The 21,569-nt window shown below is 38.4% G+C and overlaps 1 protein-coding gene across 1 annotated transcript in view; it reads left to right on the top strand.

Moving 5' to 3' along the window:
- Positions 1–369: 369 nt before the first annotated feature.
- Positions 370–21,569, top strand: part of LOC125712010 (pleckstrin homology domain-containing family G member 2-like) — a 30,452-nt gene continuing 9,252 nt past the window's right edge. The window contains exons 1-4 of the mRNA XM_048981586.1: positions 370–1,056; positions 10,519–10,596; positions 15,583–15,998; positions 19,429–19,529. Of these exons, the coding sequence (XP_048837543.1) occupies positions 10,548–10,596; positions 15,583–15,998; positions 19,429–19,529 (566 nt within the window). The 5' untranslated portion in view covers positions 370–1,056; positions 10,519–10,547. The remainder of the gene's footprint in view (positions 1,057–10,518; positions 10,597–15,582; positions 15,999–19,428; positions 19,530–21,569) is intronic.

The following is a 21,569-nucleotide window of genomic DNA, read 5'->3' as shown; positions in this document are numbered from 1 at the left end:
CACACTGAAGCTCAAAATCATTACAACAAATGTCTGCATTGGTCATAATAGCCTATAATTTGGTGTATGTATCCTAAAGTTACATGAACGCAGATACCCAAAAGTTCTCGTGAAATGTATCTGTAAGCTTTTCAGTATATTCCGTTACGAATACAGACAAAAACGCACTATATAATACAAGTTTGAAACCGCATGCAACTCTTCGGAAATTCGTACTTTTTTTTTTTTACTGGGAAAGCATTTGCACGCACACTGCCACCATCACTTGACTGCAGTGACTAAAACGTAGAATGAGAAGAGTTAACTTTAAAGGAAGTTTCGATGAGCCTCGGCCGGAGGGGGACAGGGCTTCTGACTTTCGGGGATTTCATTTCGATCTCTGGTTCACGTCATGATCGGCTCTCTGGTAGTTGCAGGGGCGGTGCGCTGAGAAGTTTGCACGATTGTCCTTCTCAAAGGGGTTGACACGATTGTCCTCCCAACAGCGGATTTTAGGCAATTTTTTAGGTGTTGCTTTTTCAACGAAAACAAAGAACCTCGTAATTATCTTAGTAAATGACCATTAATATGAGAAAGATCAACTTTTGGACATCTTCGTCCAGAAAACTTTAACCTAAATATTATCTTAATAAGATGAACAAAAGGTGTCTTGTCTTACTATTTGAGGTACTTTCTTATTGATTTACAGATAGAAATGATGCGGTGGAGAACTTGAATTTGACAACTACATATTGCCGTTAGATAAAAGAGATCATATTCAGTGTATGCAAACAAAGAGAAAGGGAAGGTGTCTCAGATGCAACAATAGAAATGCTGGACTACGAGGCTGAAGGTTGAAAATAGGTCTCGTCTGTCGCCGTGAGTGTTATTGTTTGGGACATAAAACTGCAAAAAGCATATCGACTCGGGGGAAAATGCTCATTACTTGGACTGCGCTCTTGGTGGAAAGGAATCCAGTAGATTGAAGTCTGGGACTACAGTTTCAGTTAAAGGATTTTTATTCATTTGCATGGGACACGCCAAGCCGCAGTATTTTGTGTGTCTACACCTGTAAAGGTAAGAGAAACAACAACAAAATTAACAATTCATATAATTATAAATATTTGAAAACACATATTAAAATATTATCAGATTGGGTGCAGTTAACTTTTTATAATATGGAAATGTAAACATAAGTAAGTTCTTAAACATTAGTTATGGAATCGTATAGCCTCAAATGGCAATTTTTTTTATGTCCTCATTTATTTAGTGGAAGTTTTGTACTGTATGTTATAATAATAGTATAATTGGTCCTTAAGTTGTTAAAGTACATTATATAATGCCATTAGTAATACTGTCGTTTATTAAACACGTTTTGTTGCTTTAATGCGGTTAACCCATGACGTATAGTTAACTTTAAGATCTTGCTCTCTCAATTAATCTTCCGCAACTCTGGAACGTAGCCTTTGACAAAGAGCGGAGGCAACTGACGTTGGTAAAAGTGATTTTCTTACATCTTGGACAGTTGACTGAATCTCGAGCTTATACTGAGATTTAAACACTATACTCCTAGTGAACAAAGTGCACTGGCAGCTAAACCCGGTAGCATTTTTGATCTCTACTTCATTTTATCTGTTTTTTTTTCCGCAAACGTGAATGACATCAAGTTGATTTGGTTAAAGACAATGTCCTACGTATCCAACCATTTCAGTCTCTCATCGTGCAACATTTATATCTGAACAGAACTGAAAAGAACAGGATTAGGGCTTTTACATGTTTTAAATAGGAACATTCTATTATGCAAAATGATGTACAAGTGAGACATCAGCTGACAAAGAACCAGAAATTGGTACAAATACAGAAATACAGTGAAAGGTACCCTATAAAATATAAGCTGTTGAACTGTGTAAATAACAGCTATGCAACTTCAATTACATTAAATCCATTTGATTTTATTATAGTATACATCTCCCAAAATGGTTGCCCCAATGCACCAAGCAAAGAATCAACTGTGAAACAACTCTTACTGAGATACTGGGATAATTTGAACAAAGGCTGTCAGATGTTGAAGAAACATATGCAAAAAATAAATGTGCTGTTTAAGAACATACATTTTTCGGGAAGAGCAGCATCACTGACAAATGAGATACTCCTTTATTTTTCATCAGTCATACAAGATAGATAAGTTGTTCAGAAATATCATACCAAATTTGTACAGATTCAGCGGTGAGTTTCACTTTTGGAAAAATTCCAGATCGTAATGTAACTGTACAAGGACTCAAGTCCCTGTCGCAATTAATATGACAAACTGCAGGTGAAATCCTCAATTTTCTCAGGAATTCTCTTTTAAGTATGTGCCTTATGTTTTTCGGGCTAGGTTCATCTACAATTATGTACTATAAAAAACAGGAATGTAATAATTCACTGCCTCAAGCCATATTCCAGTGTTTCTGTTTGCAGTGACTGTGTGCGGCTCGCAAGATTTAAGGCTGTGCGCTAGGGTCACCGAAACAGGCCTCTCCTTGCAGAATCTCTCACTCTTAGCACCCAAACTTCACTTGCACAACAAACATTATGTTCTCCTGAAAGTCAACTGGTATGCCTGCTATCCAAAAAAATCCCAATGAATTCCATATGTTCTCTATTCACAGCTCTTCCTTTATTCTTCAGAGCTCTTGACTACAATAACAGATTAGTCATGTTACTGCCTAAAGGGTTGCAATTTGATGACAAAATGAACCGTAGAATTATGAAGCTGTATTTTCAGTGAATGTACCGCCAATAATCACCACCCTTACTATAGTTTTAGATTTCAAATAAATAATACATGGTTTTGGCAAAAAAAGATGAATAAGAGCAACATGTTTTAATTCTGTGAAAAATAAAGTGCTTATTTGAAGCCCAGTATGGTGACATAAAGCTTTTCTGTTGTTTGAAGAACAGGTTTGATAGATCCTGCTGTATTATTACTAATAACTTATTGGCGAAGCCAAAATGTATTTTAGAATTGATAGTTGTGTCCTAAATCCATTAATATAAGTTTGGATCAGCCTGCAGGAAATTTTGATTGGGGTGGCCATCTGGGGACAGTTATAGGTTGCGCCTTTACTAAGAAATATGAATTATTAATAAAATAACCAATATTTCATATGTGGTCATGTATATACTGGGGGGGGGGGGTGAGGTCATTATGCAGTTATACAGCAAATATTTGTATTATTTCATTTGAGGGATTAACACTTTTTTGAAAACAACAAATGCTGTAGTTTATTATTACAATTTTTTTGCATTTTCATTTATATTGCATTATTTAATCCTGCAAAGCTTGATCACATGCCATGTTTTGGTAGGGCAATGACCAGTAAAACAGCAGAGTTGATCCTTCAAAAATGAACCCCTCCCACCTCCTAGGGCCTTGTGCTTTCCCTTCAGTTTTCAATGTCATTGTGTTTCACAATAACTTTTGTTTTTTTATACATACAGAACCTTGTCTTTTATAGTACCTTGGGAGTTATGCTAAGTTGCTCTTGGAGCCATTGGGAAAAGGTTATTGTTGGGTCTTTCCGTCTGCATCAAGAGAAGAAATGGAATGGTGATTGGTCAAGGGATTCAAATTGAGAGGCAGGAAGTGACTCAAACACTGCTTAAATACATTTTGTGCCTCCTGTCTTAAAACTGACATGCAAGGCCATTTTCATGGAAACTCCAATGACCTGCTCAGTCAAACTCAATTGCTTGGAATGAAATTGCTTTCTGTTTGTTCAGTTCTTTGTGTTTACTGTTCTTGGTGTTTCTCTCAGAACAGAACCATAAAAATCCATCTGATTTCATATCTCTTTCAGCTCAAACTTCCACTAACAACTACAGATATAGTGTCTGTTTTGGCATGTTTGGGGTCCATTAGACCCATCAAAATGCCCATAGAGTTGCTGTCAAATATGTTTATGCGAATGAAAGTCAGGGCCCAGGATGAAATATTGTATGAGTGTTAACCCTTAAAAGACTCACACGGATGACCCAAGGTCAGAAACGTTTAAAGAACAGTATGGTGGTCTTGCTGCTGCCTGACGACCTTAGGAACTCTAGAGTCTAGATTTACATCCTATTCAACATGAACATTCTGAGAGAATTCTGAATAATCAGCAGTATCTACAGGGTTCTGAATACCTGTTGAATGAGGTCTCAAAGTACGCAATCTCATTATAGTCGTGCAGTTGAGTTTTTTATGAAATTGGCAATTTATGTTATTTTGTTTTCTGTGTGTTTGCGGAGGCTAAAGTGCTTGTAATCACTATATTTGTCTTTTTAAATCATGAGTAATACTATTTATTACTCTCTCCATTAACCCATCTTACTCTAAAATAATGATTAATCTTAAGCAATTGATTGATTAAACAATAGGCTTTTGTTCCTTTCCTGTCACACAAATTTCCATTTTCTTCATAGTAGCTTTTTCACTCACAAGCACTAATCTAATAAAACGAAACTCAATGCCATTTTCTGCAAATGCAAGCGGCAAGTAACCTAGGAAACCAGCCAGCAGAAACCTAGTCAGTGCTCTGCCTTCCAGATGTCATCAGCTGTGTCTTCCTATGTCTTTTTCTGCTTGACCATTTTATGACATCAGCAATGTGGTAAAGACAGCAGCTGCTCAATGTAAATAAACCGTCAAATGGCTATCGGGCTTAAAATGCATTATTTACATTTTCCAAGTTTTTCCAATATAATAAAATACTAATACATTTCAATTGTGGAATGTGGGGAATTGTGATAAAAGAAACAGAAATTATGTTCAGAGCATTGTTCCAAAACTGGATGCATGATGTGCTATTAAGGCGTCAATGCTTAAGTTTGCTATGGTAACTCATGGCGGGGACCTAAGATAGGATCATGTCAGTATAAAGTGGGGGGAAAGTTGAACAATGAAAAAAAATGAAAATGTGAAATCTTAATTTTCAGCTGCAACATCATTGGGCCACTCAGTGTAGATCTAAAAAGTCTGTCATTAGCTAACAATCATTTTTGTTACTATGACTCATGAATATCTATCCTTCCTGATATACAGGAGAGGTGAAATTTCAACTTCGCACACCATTTTGTACAGAAATAGATTTATATCTGGCATGTTGTTGTTAAATTTATACATCTTATTCGACGTTGTCACATGAAAAGACTGACGACGGTGATGATTTCATTGTTAGTGCGGTAATGTCTGCTAGTGTGGGAAAAAAACTCGGTGTTCTTTCTGACGCAGGATTTGTCTCAGTAAATGCAGGTGTTTCTATCGGAGTGTCTGCATGCATGAATAACACTCTGTTTGATGACTGAAAAGCACATCATGTCTGTCTACACGCAGGTCTTCGTGAGTCATACTCCCTACCTCGCTTACTTTCTGTCGGTCACCCTGCATGACGGTTTCCATTGGCCCTTCTGCATGTCGACTTTGTCCTGACTGGTTCTGATAACCAGACTCCTGTGTCTGGCATCCCAGTTTCATGCTCTCCTACACTTTGCCCTTTAAGTATTGTGAAAATACTTACCCTTTCATTGCTGCTATATCATAGTCCTGGGGCAATGCTGTTTAATGCCACTGTATACCTATATACGGATGGCACGACAAAAATCCTGCTTGACTTACCATCATCTACCGTTTTATATATTATCATCCACATTTTATGTTTCTCCATGCACATGTCTTGTAAGGGACAATAATATTGTGGATTATCTTGGTACTGAGTTTTGCTTGGATACCAAGAGCTGTGCCACATTTTGCTGGTTTGCACCTTCGTTGCATATGGTTTCTTATACATACGAATGTAATGTCTTTAGCTTATTGTCTTTGGAGGGTAGCATCCACTGCATGTTTATATTTCACATCAACCCCTTCTGAAAAAATATGAGAACAGGCTGGTTAGCAGCACAGTTTAATGCAATATCCACATGCTTGATATCGCAATAATAAGACTTTTATTGACGAATGGACCTTGAGCTTGAAAGATAATTTACTTTTGGTGTAGAGCCGGACTTCAGAGCATAATCAGCCACATTAACTCAATGAATTTACATTCTGCCTGGTTAATGTCTCATTGTTCAGGTTCGCTTCTACATACTCCTTCGTCCTCAGTCTGACTTTCTACCTCAGCACTGGGATTTGGATTTCTTGAATAGTTTGTGGTCTTGACTTTTAGTTTGTTTACTGATTTCTTGTTTAGCTCTGTGTCTTGAATCCTGGTTACTAATGACCTGACCTTGTTTAGTCTCTTGACTCTGTCATTAGTGATATGCATTGTAACTACTGATTTCTTCTAAGCCAACTCAACTATGTACATTGCAGTTAGTGGTCCAAGTCCTTTCAGCACTGAGTGCTCAGATGCGCCCCAGGTGAAAAGAAAGGGACAGACAAACAGAATCATGTGGGTAAGCACTGTTTGGTACGTGCCATTCTATGTAGGACCACTCTCAGTACTTTTATTGTGATTGTGTAACTTAGAAACCAGATGTTAGGTTCTCACAGTTTGTCTTCCCCATTAACCGCCTCTTTCTACAAATACACACCCCAAATATCTTGGTTCCTCTTGTGTTTGCCTACATTTCAAGTGCTATTCTTATTGCCTAACTTAACACAGAGGTGGCAGAAGAAATGGGACTGGTGTTGCCTAGTGAATGATTATGCGGTCTATGTTGTGTCTGGAGTGCTTAGGTTAACTCTAATGAGAGCAATGGCTTCTGTCTAGTGTAAGCTTTTGTGCCAAATAGACCTACATTGTTGGCCATTTTTCTATTTTTATTCCTTCAGATTAATGGTAATGCTTAAGGATTGAAAAATGCAGGTTCTCTCTCTGGGAAAATTCCACGTATAAGAATATGACAAACTTTTATGGTAGTTCCCCAAGAATTTTTGTAACACTACAGGAGGACCAGTTATATGTTCCGGACGCGGGGCATGGTGCGGGCGGGGAAAGAAGGTGACGATTCACTTATGGCTCCAGACAAAGGGGTTTATTAAACAAGCTGAACAAACTGCGGAAGGCGCAAAATAAATGGAACCACAAGAGGTCAAAAGACAAATGGGGGAAAAAAAACAAGAATTAATTTAAAAACAAACCAGGTACTTAAACACACACGAGGGTAACAAGACAATGCAGGACAGGTAAGAACAATACCCAAATGACCAATCAAAGAAAGGACAGGACGACGAGCAACAGGTGGGGCTAATTAACAGAACTAGAAAGCTTCAGACATCAAATCTAGGAGACAAACCAGACACTAGTAGTACAATGCAAAGCAAATCAACCTGAAACACAAAGGTACAAAACATACATCAGAACAAAACACAAGAAGGGCAAACTGATGATAGAGAAACAAACAGAAAGTAATAAAGATTAGGGAAATCAGAAAAAACAATAAATACAAAGTAAGAGATAGGGCTGGTATTTGGTCAGCCTTGAACCCCTGAGCTATGCAGTGCTCCAAGGAGCTGCGAGAATACATTAGGGACTAGCATGAAGACAGAGGAGGGAACGAGATGGCCAGCCCCACCTGCTGGCCAAGCAAAGAAGAGACAGGAAGGGCAGGGATGTACTGGCAATGACCCTGACAGTTATATATATAAACAAATAAAGATGTACATATACACGAACAAGTACAGAGGATGCTACATTCAGATTGCTCTACAGCTGATTCCTCCTACCAAATCAGCTTGTTGGTAGCTATCTTGGTCTTGTTGGTTATATTAGGGGTGTGTGAGGTAACACCTAACTTGGGGTTAAATGTAACACAGTACCACATGGTTGAGCAGGGCGTCCTTCCGGTCAGTTTACTACAAACTCTAAGTGTAGCAGAGATGTGCATGTTGCTGGTATAAAAATATGAGTAATCTACCTGAAACACTTTTTAAATTATTTAGCTAAAACCAAAAGTGCTAGGCTGTACCCCACTCTCTTCTACGGACTGCATTTATTTTGATGGCATGTCATCCATAGATTTTGGCTTCTAGGTCAGATTTGGATGGCAAGGGGAGGAAAGGTTGAAAATAAAACATGTTTTCAATGTCATTGCTATCTGATCTCAGGGAAGAAATTGCTCCATTTGGAGGACATTGAGTAACCTCACTTTAACCTCATAGTTTGTTAACCAGATGTTGAACAACTTCCATCTCGTCTCTCCATCCCCCATACCCCCCTATCCCTGTTAAAGCCACATCCCAATGCTTGCGGGGAAAGTCTGGGGCAATTCCCATTTCAAATACCATTTGTGGAATGTTGGAAATTTTACAGCCTAGGATGGCCTGGGCCAAGTGAGCAGACGTGGGGTCGAATCATACATTTGGGTTCTGAAATCTTCATGATGTCTTTTAGAAAAAGTGATTTTCTACAGAAAAATATTGTTAAATGGTGCAAAATCCTTTGAGGGTTTTTCGGAAATGATCCAAAATATTTTTCCTCCTGACTATGAGAATATACTGTATAATTAGTTTTAATGAAGTTTAATGAAGATAATCATTCCACTTAAAGGAACCATAAAAACTGAATGGGAAGGAGACCGCTTGAGGCTGTGACATGCACGCATTTCAGCAATACACACAGCATTGTCAGGACAACAGGCAAATTAACAAATTATGAAACCTAATTAGAAAATGCCTGCTTGTGGAAGGATGTGGGTCGCATTGCCTGAGTCAGCTACTTATATGTGAAGCGTGAACCACAGTCTCCTAAACCGGAAAACCAGTTTTCTGATGGAATCTCATTGAAATTATTATGTGAATATGGCATTCATATGGACATCAATGGTATCCCTGTTTCAAATGAGATGTATACTAATGAATTCTGAACCCTCTGCGAAAAGGAACACAAATTGTGAATTCAAGATATAAGCTATACGCAGAGTTACATACAGGGGTCAACAGCATGGCAAAGTCTGATGGACATTATGATCGAAATGCAACTTTTATCATGGACATGGTATTTAAATATATAGCCTATGCAGTTTTTTTTCCAATCCAAAAATAGGTGCCTTGCCAAGGGCTTGTTCATCCACACACAGACAGGTTGGCAATGCACGGTTAAATATACTTTCTCTTTGAAAATCTCCAACAAAACAAAAGAAGTTCATTTCACAAGCCAGTCTTCATATTTCAATATTTTAATCCAAGGTTATTTTTTCAATAGATCCGATTTTTTTTCCACCTATAACTCGGCACTGGAGCGTAGCTGTTGAGTGAATGCGACAGTTGCAGAACACACTGCAATCCATGTGAGGAGTGCATTCTTGTCTTCCAGCCAAGCACTACATATGTTTTGTTTTCTATTCTCCTGCAGTGAGAAGAATTTCACCATGGGTCAGTCCCCAGAATTCAGGAGGTTTTTGCCTTACACTTTCGTTGACAGGAAGGGGAGGCACCCCAGCACTGATAAAGCAGGACTGTGTTCACTGTTAACAACAGTTTTTGTTTTCATAAGTGTGCAGTCACTGAACTCGTTTTCTTGCAATTCTTTTTACACGAATCCCAGAGACGCTCTTTGTGTCGTGGTTTGTCTCAGCTAGGCTTCTAGAATAGCAAAGTTTTTTTTAATAATCTCAAATGTTCCTGAGAAGCAATGGGTTTGAAAAATACAATGCTGCATTCTCTCATTGTTTGTGTTCTACTAGCAGTGTTTCGTGAATAATTGAATTCAGTAAAGGACTGAATGTGGTTCATTTTCCAGCCTCACTTTGTCCTCTATAATTTAAGAAACAAAGAAAATGAAGCAAAAAAGTCATACTTTTCGTGATTAAAATGTTTTTTTTTTTGTCACTGGTCAGCTAAATTTTGTTGAAACAAATGCACACACACGAAATGTGTTCATACACCAGGATGAGTTACTAGAAAGTAGATGAACCGATATAAAATATATATTTTCAACAAATAAAGCATGGTTAATGTAATCATATGCTAGCTAAAGAAAATATAAAATTCTGGCAAGTGCAATTATGTTTTTATTTTGAAATATAATTAAAGATTGCCTGGTGTTTTAAGTGCAATGATACTAGAGCCTATGAAATACGGGATAGCCCAAGGCAGAGGATATACTGAATATCGGTTTGTTACAAACAATAATTATCTAATACAGTTTTATGTAATAAAAACGTGTTTAAATGTATATGAGACAATATGAAGTATACCATATTTAAAAACATTTTTGAAGTAAATGCAACATAATTCACATCTGTGAATTGTGTTACTTTTTCATTTGAAATACTTTAGCGTCCATATATGTGCCAGAACATATATCTGTGATTCATCATATTATACGACACGTCTTAAATCTATGATAAGACTTCATCTTGGCCATGCATGAAAGAAGTAAAATTATTTTTACAAATATGAATGACTTCTTCAGGGATTTGTCTCCGGGTGCTGGAACTCATCTTTCTGTAGACTTTCGCTGGTCCAGAGATCTGGCTGATGTTCTTCTCTGACTTTCTGCAACATGGATCGTCAACTGTGAATTCACAATCGCTTAAAAAAATAAATGCCACTCTGTTCATTCTTCCTTTCAGATTTCTGTTCCCTGTGATAACGTTGCACCATGCCTGAGGGGGTGGGTCGTGGAGACCAGAGAAAACCCAGCGCCCAAGGTCAGAGGTCAAGGGGTTGGCTGCATTTCACTCTGCAAACATTGCACAAGTTTATATGAAAGAAACTCCAAGATGACCAACATCATTATGTTACATAACTGTATGTATTGAATTATACCTAACAGGACATAAGATTATTTTCCAACATAGAAACAACAAAGGGTCTCACAGGACTTGAATATGAAACCTTTGGCTTAGTTTACCTGTTATATAACATCTCAATCTCAATATTGCCAGTGCATGTCCTGTTAAGGGGGGAAGTTTGGTGGCTCAGTGGGTGAAATGTTCATGTTCTCACTGCATTGTGTGTGTGTGTGTTTTTTGCAATCTAAGACATGCAGGTAGACTCATTGATGCTTGTCAAATGCTCATTGAGTGCATTGGCAACCTCTACAAAGTTGTTTGGATGGGATCCTATGCCGCTTATATTGTTAAATAATAACAGTAGAGCAATGACACTATTACGGTGTCCTATAACATAATAGCATATGTACACCAAAGATACAGTACGGATGACTGCTTATCAAGGAAATGATAATAATCAGTTAGAATGTTTGAAAGCAAAATCGTATTTTTACTGTTTTTATAACCAGGGATTAACTGGTACGTAGGTACGCATTCACCTTTAAAAGCGAAACGTGCGGCAATTGATTGTTGTAGCAGTGTGAATGTGTACGTATTTTACGTGTATTTGCGTCGATATGACAAGACATTCTCGTGCATTTTTACCTTTATATTGTAATTCATACTTCATTTGCGGTATAGAGGTTGAAATGCACGGTAATATCTTGTCATATCGGCGCAAATGCACATAAAATACGTACGTATTTGCGCTGTTACATTAATCGATTGCCGCACGTATTGCTTTTAAAGGTGAATGCGTACTTGCGGACCAGTTAATCCCTGTTTATAACAGAGAATGGTTATTTAGATTCCTCATATGAAAAATTATTTTTTTTTAAGAAACTTTCATTTTTAATATGTTTACAATGTGGGGGGCTGGGAGGTAAGTAGAAAAAAAAAATTAAAAAGTAAAAGTAAAAAAAAGTAAAAAGAAGTAAAAAAAAAAAAAGATCACCCTTATCTAATCAGATGCATCACTATATCTATTTGATTGTGAAATGAGCCAGCATGTTCTAGAGCAATTTTCCCAATACATTCCCCGGGGGCCCACAGACAGGTCTTGTTTTTGCTCCTTCCCAGCTCCCTACCTGGAGCAAAAATGTGGACTGCCTGGCAGGGAGCTGGGAGGGAGCAAAAACATGGAAGTGGCTGCAGATCCCCAAGGACCGGGTTGGGAAACACTGATCTAGAGAGCTGCAGCCTTCCTTACTGAACTACCGACATTTGCAATGTCCATTTGGAATTGAAATAAACCCTTGAGTTCAGGCCTAACTATTTTATGAAGGCCTGATTTTGCATTTTACAAAGGCTTAGGTATTTAGGAAAATATGTCGAACTACAGTCACAGCTAAACATGTTGTCAGCTATGCAATTTTTTCAAATCACTCTGCATTAGAGATAAATTATTTAGCAAATATTAGAGCTGAAATAACTTGGACTGGTTATTATTCTTAGACTGTGTTCAATGAGACTTGGAATCACTGATGGTTTCTCAAGCATGTTCTTCTTAATCATTCCTGGGTGTTTTTCAAAGTGTTTCATGTTATTGTCCTAATGGAAGATCCATGGTCCCGGATGGGGACTCAGCTTTCTGGCACTGGGCTCCAAAATGCCTTTCAGTTGGGCTTTCCTGTGCTCCTGTGTCAGCAGTGGAGTCTTCCTGGGTTGCTCCCCTTCATTGGATGGTCCAAGCAATGTCAGTCAACCCTTTTAGTGACCTAGAAGGCAGCACGGGGCGCCATTTTCTAAGGGGGCGCTGACCTTGCAAATTTTAATTGAATTTAATGTTGCATTTCATTGTAAATATGTTTTAGGGGTAAAATGGCATCTATTTAGGTGAGATACAGGACTGAAAACTGATTTGCTTGGTCTCAATGTGTATTTGAACCTTTATGTATTGTATTATGCATACGTGGTTATTAATGTGGCCTCACACCATTCCATATCCTTTAAGGGGCACATTGAGAAAATGAACTGTACCTGATCTGTACTGTATTACAATCCTAGCTATAAGTCCTTATCGCTTTTACGATCGTTCCACTCACGATGGTACAATGGCGATGCACATTTAATAGTCATCAAACTTTGAATTTTAATCCATTCCCAGCCTAGTGATATGACGAACAGTACTTCCTACTAATGAGTGTAGAATAAGAAAATATTTGACCTAACGGTTATGAAGTTTGACATTTTGCAAATATCAAATGCCTGATATTAAAGTGAAGTAATTATGAAAAGAATTGTAGTCCTGATTTATTGCTCTCCGTTGAAGGTTTGAGACATTAAAGTAGCATTTTTTTCCAGTAAAGTCACTGACAGATTTAATTATTTTCATAGAAAACAAGGAAAGTCAGTGAGGTGAAAATGGAGAACTTATTTAAGACATTTTTCCGCACTTTACACTCTGATAGGTCAGTTGTGTTTCTTGTCTTTGGGAGTTTATGGTTTGCTGCTTAAGTGGCTGATGATCCGTCCAGGTTAAGGGTCCCCAACCCCCAATCTGCGTTAATGGCTTTAATTAATCAGAAGTACTTCCTTTGTGGCTTGTCTGTTCTTGTACAGTTATCTCTGTTTAGGGTGCAACCATATCCCTCTATGTGCTAAAGCTATCTTCTGCTCAGTATTTGTTAGGCATGGCGAGCTGGGCACATTTTAAAAATCCATCCATCCATCCATCCATCCATCCATCCATCCATCCATCCATCCATCCATCCATCCATCCATCCATCCATTTTATACACCAGCTTGTCCAGACTCCCGTGACCCTGAATTTTAAACATCACATCTTTATTTAATCAAAAAAATATAAAATTTTAATATTTGTAAATCTGTTTATCCAAAAAAACAGTTGAGTCAAAAAATGTGTCATGGGTAACTTCAGTATTATTATTCTGCAGTCTTGTTAGTAATTTTGGTGATTGACAAGTGTGGGGGGTTTAGTGTTGCCTCTAATTTTTGAATGGAATATATGTCTTTTATTCTTCAGTACTTAATTTATTATTAAGTTCACTGTTTTTTGTAAACCACAAAGTGCTCATTAATCATGAAGCAATTTTAATTGTAAGCCTTCCTATGAGTTGTGAGCCTGAGGCCTTTGTGGTCTCACCACCCTATGATTTACTAAACGTTATTTGTCTGAGAATTTAGACAAGAAATAAGCTTTTGCAGTGAACTGAATTCAGACAGGAAATGGTTTTGGTTACGTTGGGGTGTCTCTGTCTCCGGCGGAGTAGTGTGAGAGACTGGCTAATCGCCAGACCTACCTTAAACTCAGCAGTAAAATTATTATTTAGAATTGAAGGGTTTTCTTGGTTCCGGATGTACAGAATATCAGGGTGTCGAATTCAGGTTACAGTAATGTAGGTAGGTGAGTTCTGAGTATTTGCATATAAGGCTTTACGCGAGAAAGTAGATGGTCATTCACTGCCTGGTTCTGTCATGGCACAGAGCATTGTGAAATTTGAGAAGGTAACAGGGAATCAACCATGTGTTAGAACCTCTTATTGATTTTTGCCTTCAAATATTGACCAGCACCTTTGATATGTATTAATTAACGGGAAACTAAATTGTGAGTATAATCTGACTACAAATATTTTTAATATTCAATATTGAAAGTGTGCATTTGAATAAATGTTGAGAGATGTGGCTTTTTTTCTTCCGTATGCAGAGCAACTGGGGTGAACTTTAAACAGAAATTATATTTCCAAAGATTGATTTATAAACGTAAAAAATGTAAAAATGTATTTTATGCTTCCTGTTCTGTGGGAGATGCACTTAACTTTCACTTTCATTTAGTGAAAGCTAAATGAACTTGGCTCCTGCTTTGCTGTATTGAACTTACTTTCCTGCAAATGGCACAATTTGAAAGAAGCGATACATTTATAGTAACTGTAGCAAACCGTTGCTTCTCAGTTCCTGTAAATGTCAAAAGGAATGGTGAACGCTGGACAGTTTATTTTTGGCTGAAATCTGCTCCAGGGTACTTATTGAAAGCATACCAAAGCTAGAATAACCAAATATGGAGGTGTTGGTAGCGAGAAGCAGTATGCAAAATGGTTGGTTGAGTAAAAAAAAAAAAATTATGCCACCCTCTTTATTCTCACAGGAAGTCTTAGATATTTTACTTTCTAACAGTCTCCGGGGTAATTTTTTGTTGCCAGGAAGCAGGTGAATGCTCCATTATTGTCAGTCTCTAACAATACTTAGATGAGACTTAATAGAGTCGCTAAGACAATAAATCAACTAACATAAATATAAATCTATCTATCTATCTATCTATCTATCTATCTATCTATCTATCTATCTATCTATCTATCTATCTATCTATCTATGTTTATTAATTATTATTATTATTATTATTATTATTATTATTATTATTATTATTGTATTATACAGCAGTGACATCTAAAATGGACTATGGGAGTCCTATATATTGTTATGAATTCAGTAGAGCAAGCGAACCTTTTTTCATGCAGAAAAAAAACATGTTATTGTGCATTAGTGTGAACCTCATTGTTTCTGCACATTTCCTGTTAACCCGACAGGCATAGCACTTGCAGTTCATCGGCTGGTGCAGAAACAGCTTAAGGCTCAAAAATTTTATCTCAGCATGCATTTACCTGATTTGTCGAAATAGTTGATGGGTATTTGTGAATGAACTTATTCCACCTCTAGTTATGTTGTCTGTTCCATTCAATGTCAATGTGTTACACCAATCAGCCACAGCACCTGTACTTATATCCACCTTCATTGTAATGACTGCTAAGACAAACCAGTGAATAATTTTAGTAATAAAGCATCAATAAAGCAATTATGTATGGAATGTGATTTACTGATCGCAGTTGTTGCCTCTTTCCACGGCAGCTGTCCAGCGCCCCTCGTCTGTGTCTTCACTGAACAGCATTGTGGGAAGGATGGCCTCCATAGAGCAGGCCTCCGGTGGCAGCTGTACCTCCGTCAACACTGTCTGCTCTGATAGCGACCGAGCAGCTAGCTTAAGTTCCTCTGCATCCTCTGCCTCTCTACAAGATGGCCAATCATCCTCCTCATCTTCCCTGCCTTATGGGGCAACTCCCTCCTATCCCCAGTCCCGACGCAATGATTGCGACATCAACCTGGACCTCACACCTTATTTTCAGCTACTAGATGACCGTGGTCCAGGGACTGGGCGCAATGTTCCCTGCTCTCCCGCTCCAAAACTTTCCCATCTAGAGAGGGTGATCCTGGAGATTGTAGAGACCGAACAAGCTTACGTCCGGGACCTCAAGAGCATTGTGGAAGTAAGCTTGTTTTTTTTTCTTTTTTCTTCTGATCACATTCACTAATTCTTATGTTTTGATGACACCTGTTTATCTTACTGAACACAACTGATTTTTTTGCGATGTTAAATTACCGTGAAAAATTCTTTCTACTGCAAGTTATTGCTAGAGAACAAAAGTGGGCATTTCTTGCCAAAACATATACATTTATTTAGTAAGGTATTTTTATACAATGCAAAAAATGATTTCTCCTGAAGTAATCCATCCACCTACCGACATCTTCTCCAGTACAGGGTGATTTAAGAATGAATGCAGAAGCTGAAATCATTTTGTTAATGAAAAAACATCTTTGTCATATTCACCCATTTCCATCGACTTTTCTGTGGTCTTATTTTATTCAACACGGTGATCATTACTTATAAATATCTCCTGATTTCTTGATTCCGTTGGTAAAATAGCTTCCACTTCCACCATAAGCAGTAAAGGATCTTAAGCCCAGAAAACCTAGCTCTGCCCCCAGAATGACCTAGAATGGTACATGCCCAAGGATGCAAAAATTACCCCTAACAATGGAATAGCCCAAAGGGAATGGCTGTGAGGTTAAAAAGGCCATGAAAACAGGCAGAGAGGGAGCAGAGGTGAGAGGAGTATGGTTCAGTTGGGTAAGGTACTAAACAGTGTAATGCTTTGCCTATTTTTGGATTGTTTACTTTTTGGTGTTTGGCTACGAATAAATAGTCTCATGAATGGGACTGATCAGCTGGAATGACACAAAGCTTAGACAAAGCAAAGCAAATCTAAAATCAGAGCAAGATACAATTATCCTAACCATTAGATTTAAATGCTGTTATTTTTACATCTTTTTTTAAACTTCCCAAATCATGTACGGCTATGTAGCTAGCTAACAATCAAGTGAAGCAGTATCAAGATTACTTCCAGCTAGCCAACTTTCACAAAGTAAATGATGGGCCCCTGACCCCACTCCACACCGGTAAGTGTGGCCCTCTTCTGCAATTCAGTGGAGAACACTGACCTAGAAGAACCAGTTTAGTACAACACAAAATCTGTCTGGAAGACCTGATGCCAGGAGGTAAACGGAGCTGCCAAGACACATTTCTTCCACCGTCCGAAATACTTTCCCCTGTGACGTATCGCTCAGCTGTTACGCCGATGACGCTAGATGTACTGGACCTGAGTGGCGCAGGTCAACATGGCACCTCGAGAGTGTATATATCCATGAGTCTCTCAGTTTAATGTGTTTCCAGTGCTCAGGTTGACGCAATAGAACTTGGTAACTTGCATTCTGTAACCCTGATTGAAAGGTCACCAGTTCAAATTCCCTGTTTGGCAGCGTGATTTCACAATTGGGCCCTTAAACAAGTAGCTTTGAATTGAAGTGTCTGTTCAAGAAATAAATGTAAATATATTGCAATAACCCCTAACTAACCTCACAGCCAGGTCCATAAAAAAAGCACCCAATAGAATGGAATTATGACTGTGAAGAAGCAGTTATAACTCCCTCTGCTTATCAGTACTCAAAAGAGTGATTTTTAGTGCAGATAGGTGCTTCAACTGTGGGTATTAGTGTTGTACTTGCACAAGGGCTGTGCCCTTTAAAATGCAAACTGCCATGAAGAAAACTAAAGTATCTCACGATTGAAAAAAAATAAAATCCTTCTCATTAACTGGGCCCTGGATAGCTGGTGATAATAACTGGACAGACAGTTTTATCTAGAGTGCAGATGTGGATCCAAACAATGAAAGACCACAATGCCCCAGTGGCCAAGGGATCTTTGACCTTACAACATTATAAATTATGCATATAACAGTGTTTCCCAACCTGGTCTTCGGGGACCCACAGTCAGTGCACGCTTTTGCTCCCTGCCAGACAATCCACATTTTTGCTCTCTCTGAGCTCCCTGCCAGCCAGTCTACTGGGACCAGGGAGGGAGGAAAAACGAGGACTGTCCTGCGGGTCCCCAAGGACTGGGTTGGGAAACACTGGCATATTTCATAACGAGGAGTGGCGTGGTGCAGCAGTGAGCTACCTGTCTCAGTGATGTACATATTTTAATTATCGTTGATATTTGTAATTTAATTAACTGCAGTAAAAGCAAATCAAAGATGCCCAAAGAAACAATAGAATCTACAGTAGCAGGGGAATGTAAAAAATACAGTAAGTTTTATTCTATATATAATATTTTCTCGGTTAAAAGTACATACAAAATCTATGTGATTGTGTATGAACAAAGCTCTGTGCAAAGTATCAGTACAAAGTATTTTGCATCTATGGTTTGATTGCGTGCCAATGAGGGATGATGACAAAGCCACTGTTAATAGGAACCGACCCTGACAATTGTGTTTTTGAGGTGGTTGGATGACTGATAGAGATAGAACTCGTGTTTTGTATTCAGTATCTCGGCTAATCAGGGCAGGAGATTGGGGGAGGGTCTTTTGGCTGTAACCCCGCTCTGGAAAACTCTGGGATTCCGGAACCTGGGGGGAACTGTAGAGGCCCTTACATTGCGGAAGGTCGGGGGACTGGAAAGAGGCAAATTTTTTTCAAATGTCTGACCTACTTTCAAAATTGGAACTATTCTTAAAGTAAAACTAAAACGTTAACATGTATGATTAGCAGGTTTTTTTGTTCCTGAATAATTAGAGTCTTCTGTTCCTTCTTCGCCTTTGTTTTCTCCCATTATTCTTTTCTTACCGTTTTCAAGATTTTCGTCCTTATTGCTTGAAGTTTGTTTTCATTTTCTCATTATAAGTTTTCAGAGGGAGTGCAAACTTCACGGGTCAGGGAGGGAATTCTTACCGCCACCGGCTGGTTGTAAATCTTAGCTGCAATTACATCTGCTGCAGTTTTATTTCATCCCTTTAAAGGTGATGAATTTCTCAGACCAATTTCTCTTTCATTCTTTCGTTCTTGGCCGGACTGACCTGACTCAGACATGGCATGACATGATATGACCTTGGAATGCACCCAAAAACATTTGCAGTGGGTTTTGCTGCTACAAGCCACTTCCCTGCTTTACATCAACTCTTTTGAGTTTTTTGTTTATTCATTTATTTTTTAAAAGGCTTCAGAGTTTATATTGTTTTCTTTTTCGTTTGTTTTTCCTAAAGGTCCCTTGCTGGACTGCAGCCCACAAGCCATTTCCTGGTTACGAAAACCACTGGCTGCAAGCATTTTATTGTTTTTGAGCATGTTGGATCACTTTATAAATGTCTTTGTGTGAAGAACTCGTCTCATGAATTAGTTGGTCACTTGACAAGACAGTTAATTAGGATTTAACATGGCTGAAATGTTTTGATCTTTGAATATTGCCCAAATAATGTATATTAACAAACCCATTTCTTTTTATCCCAAAGGTTCCTTTGGTTAAAAAGAAATGGCAGGAGCTTGTGTCAGAATAAAAATGCCCTCTTTTCTCTGGTTGCTCCCTAGGATTACCTGGGCTGCATTGTTGATTGCGGGGACCTGCCGCTGAAGCCAGAGGAAGTCAGCACTCTCTTCTGCAACATTGAGGACATCTATGAATTTAACAGGTAAGAGGTGCCTTTTCATGCGCAATCGAATCACACTACACTGCAGATAACTACAGAGAAGTAAACTCAGTGCTGAAAGACGGATAAATTCTTTCATTTCAAGAGGGTATATTGCTGTCCTGAGTAATTACAATGTCGCACTTTCATACATATTTCACGTTATATTTGCGAGATCAAACACTCTTCTTATGATGTATCTTACCTATAATGAGAGTCTGCAAGGAGAAGCTTGTCTCACTCAGGCTTGCCTGAAGTTTTAATATTTCAACATTCAGATGACAAGTTATACTCGACGTGATGTATTTTTAATCTCATACTAGTTTCACTAGGCCTGATATTAGTTAGTATGAATCTACTTTTTTTATTATAAAACAGGCTTTGTGTTAATGATTTTTACCCAACTGTAGGCTAATGTAAGTGTTTTAAGCATGTCTTTAAGGTAGGCTATGCTCGGCTGTGGTGTTTCTTACGGTAGGTGTACTGTATTAAAATGCTTTTCGCCTTACGATATTTTTACCTTATGATTAAGGTTTATCGGAACGTAACTCAATCGTAACCTGGGAGAAGGCTGTGTGTCTGTAATTAGCGATGAACTCAGTATAGAAGTAAAAATGCAGTGTGTGTGTGTGTATGTGCGTGTGAGAGTTCTAAATATTTGCGGCCTAAATATTTGTCTATCCCGCATAAAATAAGTTCAACAAATGTAGCATAATATGTTTGTCCGTATTAAACTCAAGTACATTTTTGCTTTTTAAATCTGTTCGGTGTATCAATGTCTCCAAAGCGAGCAGCAGGTGTGTCACCACCCACAAAGAGCCTTGTTGTCTTGTTTCTTGCTCTGCTGCCAAGGCAGTGCTTTCACGTGCATTTCTGTTTAACGTGACCCAAACACTGCAGCTGGGTTGCAGTCAAGCAGGGTTCACTGCACTGTTTTGCATAGGAAATACTTCTACAGTTAAGATCCTTGTCCAGTGCGAGGCAGTAGTTCCACCTGCTTTGAATTTGATTTGTATTCATTTTTAATTAAATAAGGGAGCTGAAAACAAGAGGTTTCCCCATATCTTTCATAAAAATTCCCAGACTCACCCCAGTGTGGGCCTACATTCCTGAGGTTCCTCTCTTCCCAGTTGTTCATTGATTGGCATTTCTGAAGAAGGCTCCGTTGACCTAATTTATGAAATTGTATATATCTAAAACATTTAGTCACCATTAAGCAATGGGGCCCAAGAATCCACTCTGGTATTGTTATGTCTACTTCCCTGGCATGCGCTGCTTTTTCTGACGACATGCGGATCTCGTTTGCTTTTGGTCACTGCCAAGACATGAGGCACTCAGCTATGAGTAATGAACTCATTATAGAAGTAAAAAGGAGCTGCAAAGCTCTCCCTTTCTCAGAACATGTCAGGTTAGAATGACCAAAGCTATCAATATTACCCTCCAGCTCCATAGAAGTCATGATGTCATAAAATTTTAGTTTAATAAAGTCGTCTGTTGAAAAAAATTTGACTTCAAATTTGAATCCAGTCAAATCCAGTTCCTTGTGACTATGTCATTAGCCATTTGGCTAAGTTGTATGCAAAAATCTCATATATATAAATATATGCTTACCATTTTTAGTGTTTGTAGGTAGCTCATTCATTGTGATGCATACTGTACATACATACTAGATTTACACGTAGTCCACTGCGCGTTTAACGTACCACTAGACACTGCAAAGACCTTCAAATTCTGTCTACTCTTCCAATGATATTGATATTGTCCGTTCCTGGTTGTTTACAATGATTGTGTGGAATGTCTCACTCACTGCTGTTCATTTACATCATTAGAGTGTGCCTCTTGGCCCCTCGCCTCAGATATAGTACATTTACATCCTTAGAGTGTGCCATTTGGGCCAGAACCTCAGATATAGTACATTTACATCATTAGAGTGTGCCTCTCGACCCTGGGCCTCAGATATAGTACATTTACATCATTAGAGTGTGTCTCTCGACCCTGGGCCTCAGATATAGTACATAGAGACACCTGCCAGATCTGTATGAA

The sequence above is a fragment of the Brienomyrus brachyistius genome, chromosome 17, assembly GCF_023856365.1.
Source record: "Brienomyrus brachyistius isolate T26 chromosome 17, BBRACH_0.4, whole genome shotgun sequence".
Lineage (NCBI taxonomy): Eukaryota > Metazoa > Chordata > Actinopteri > Osteoglossiformes > Mormyridae > Brienomyrus > Brienomyrus brachyistius.
This window is presented reverse-complemented; position numbering and strand designations above follow the sequence as displayed.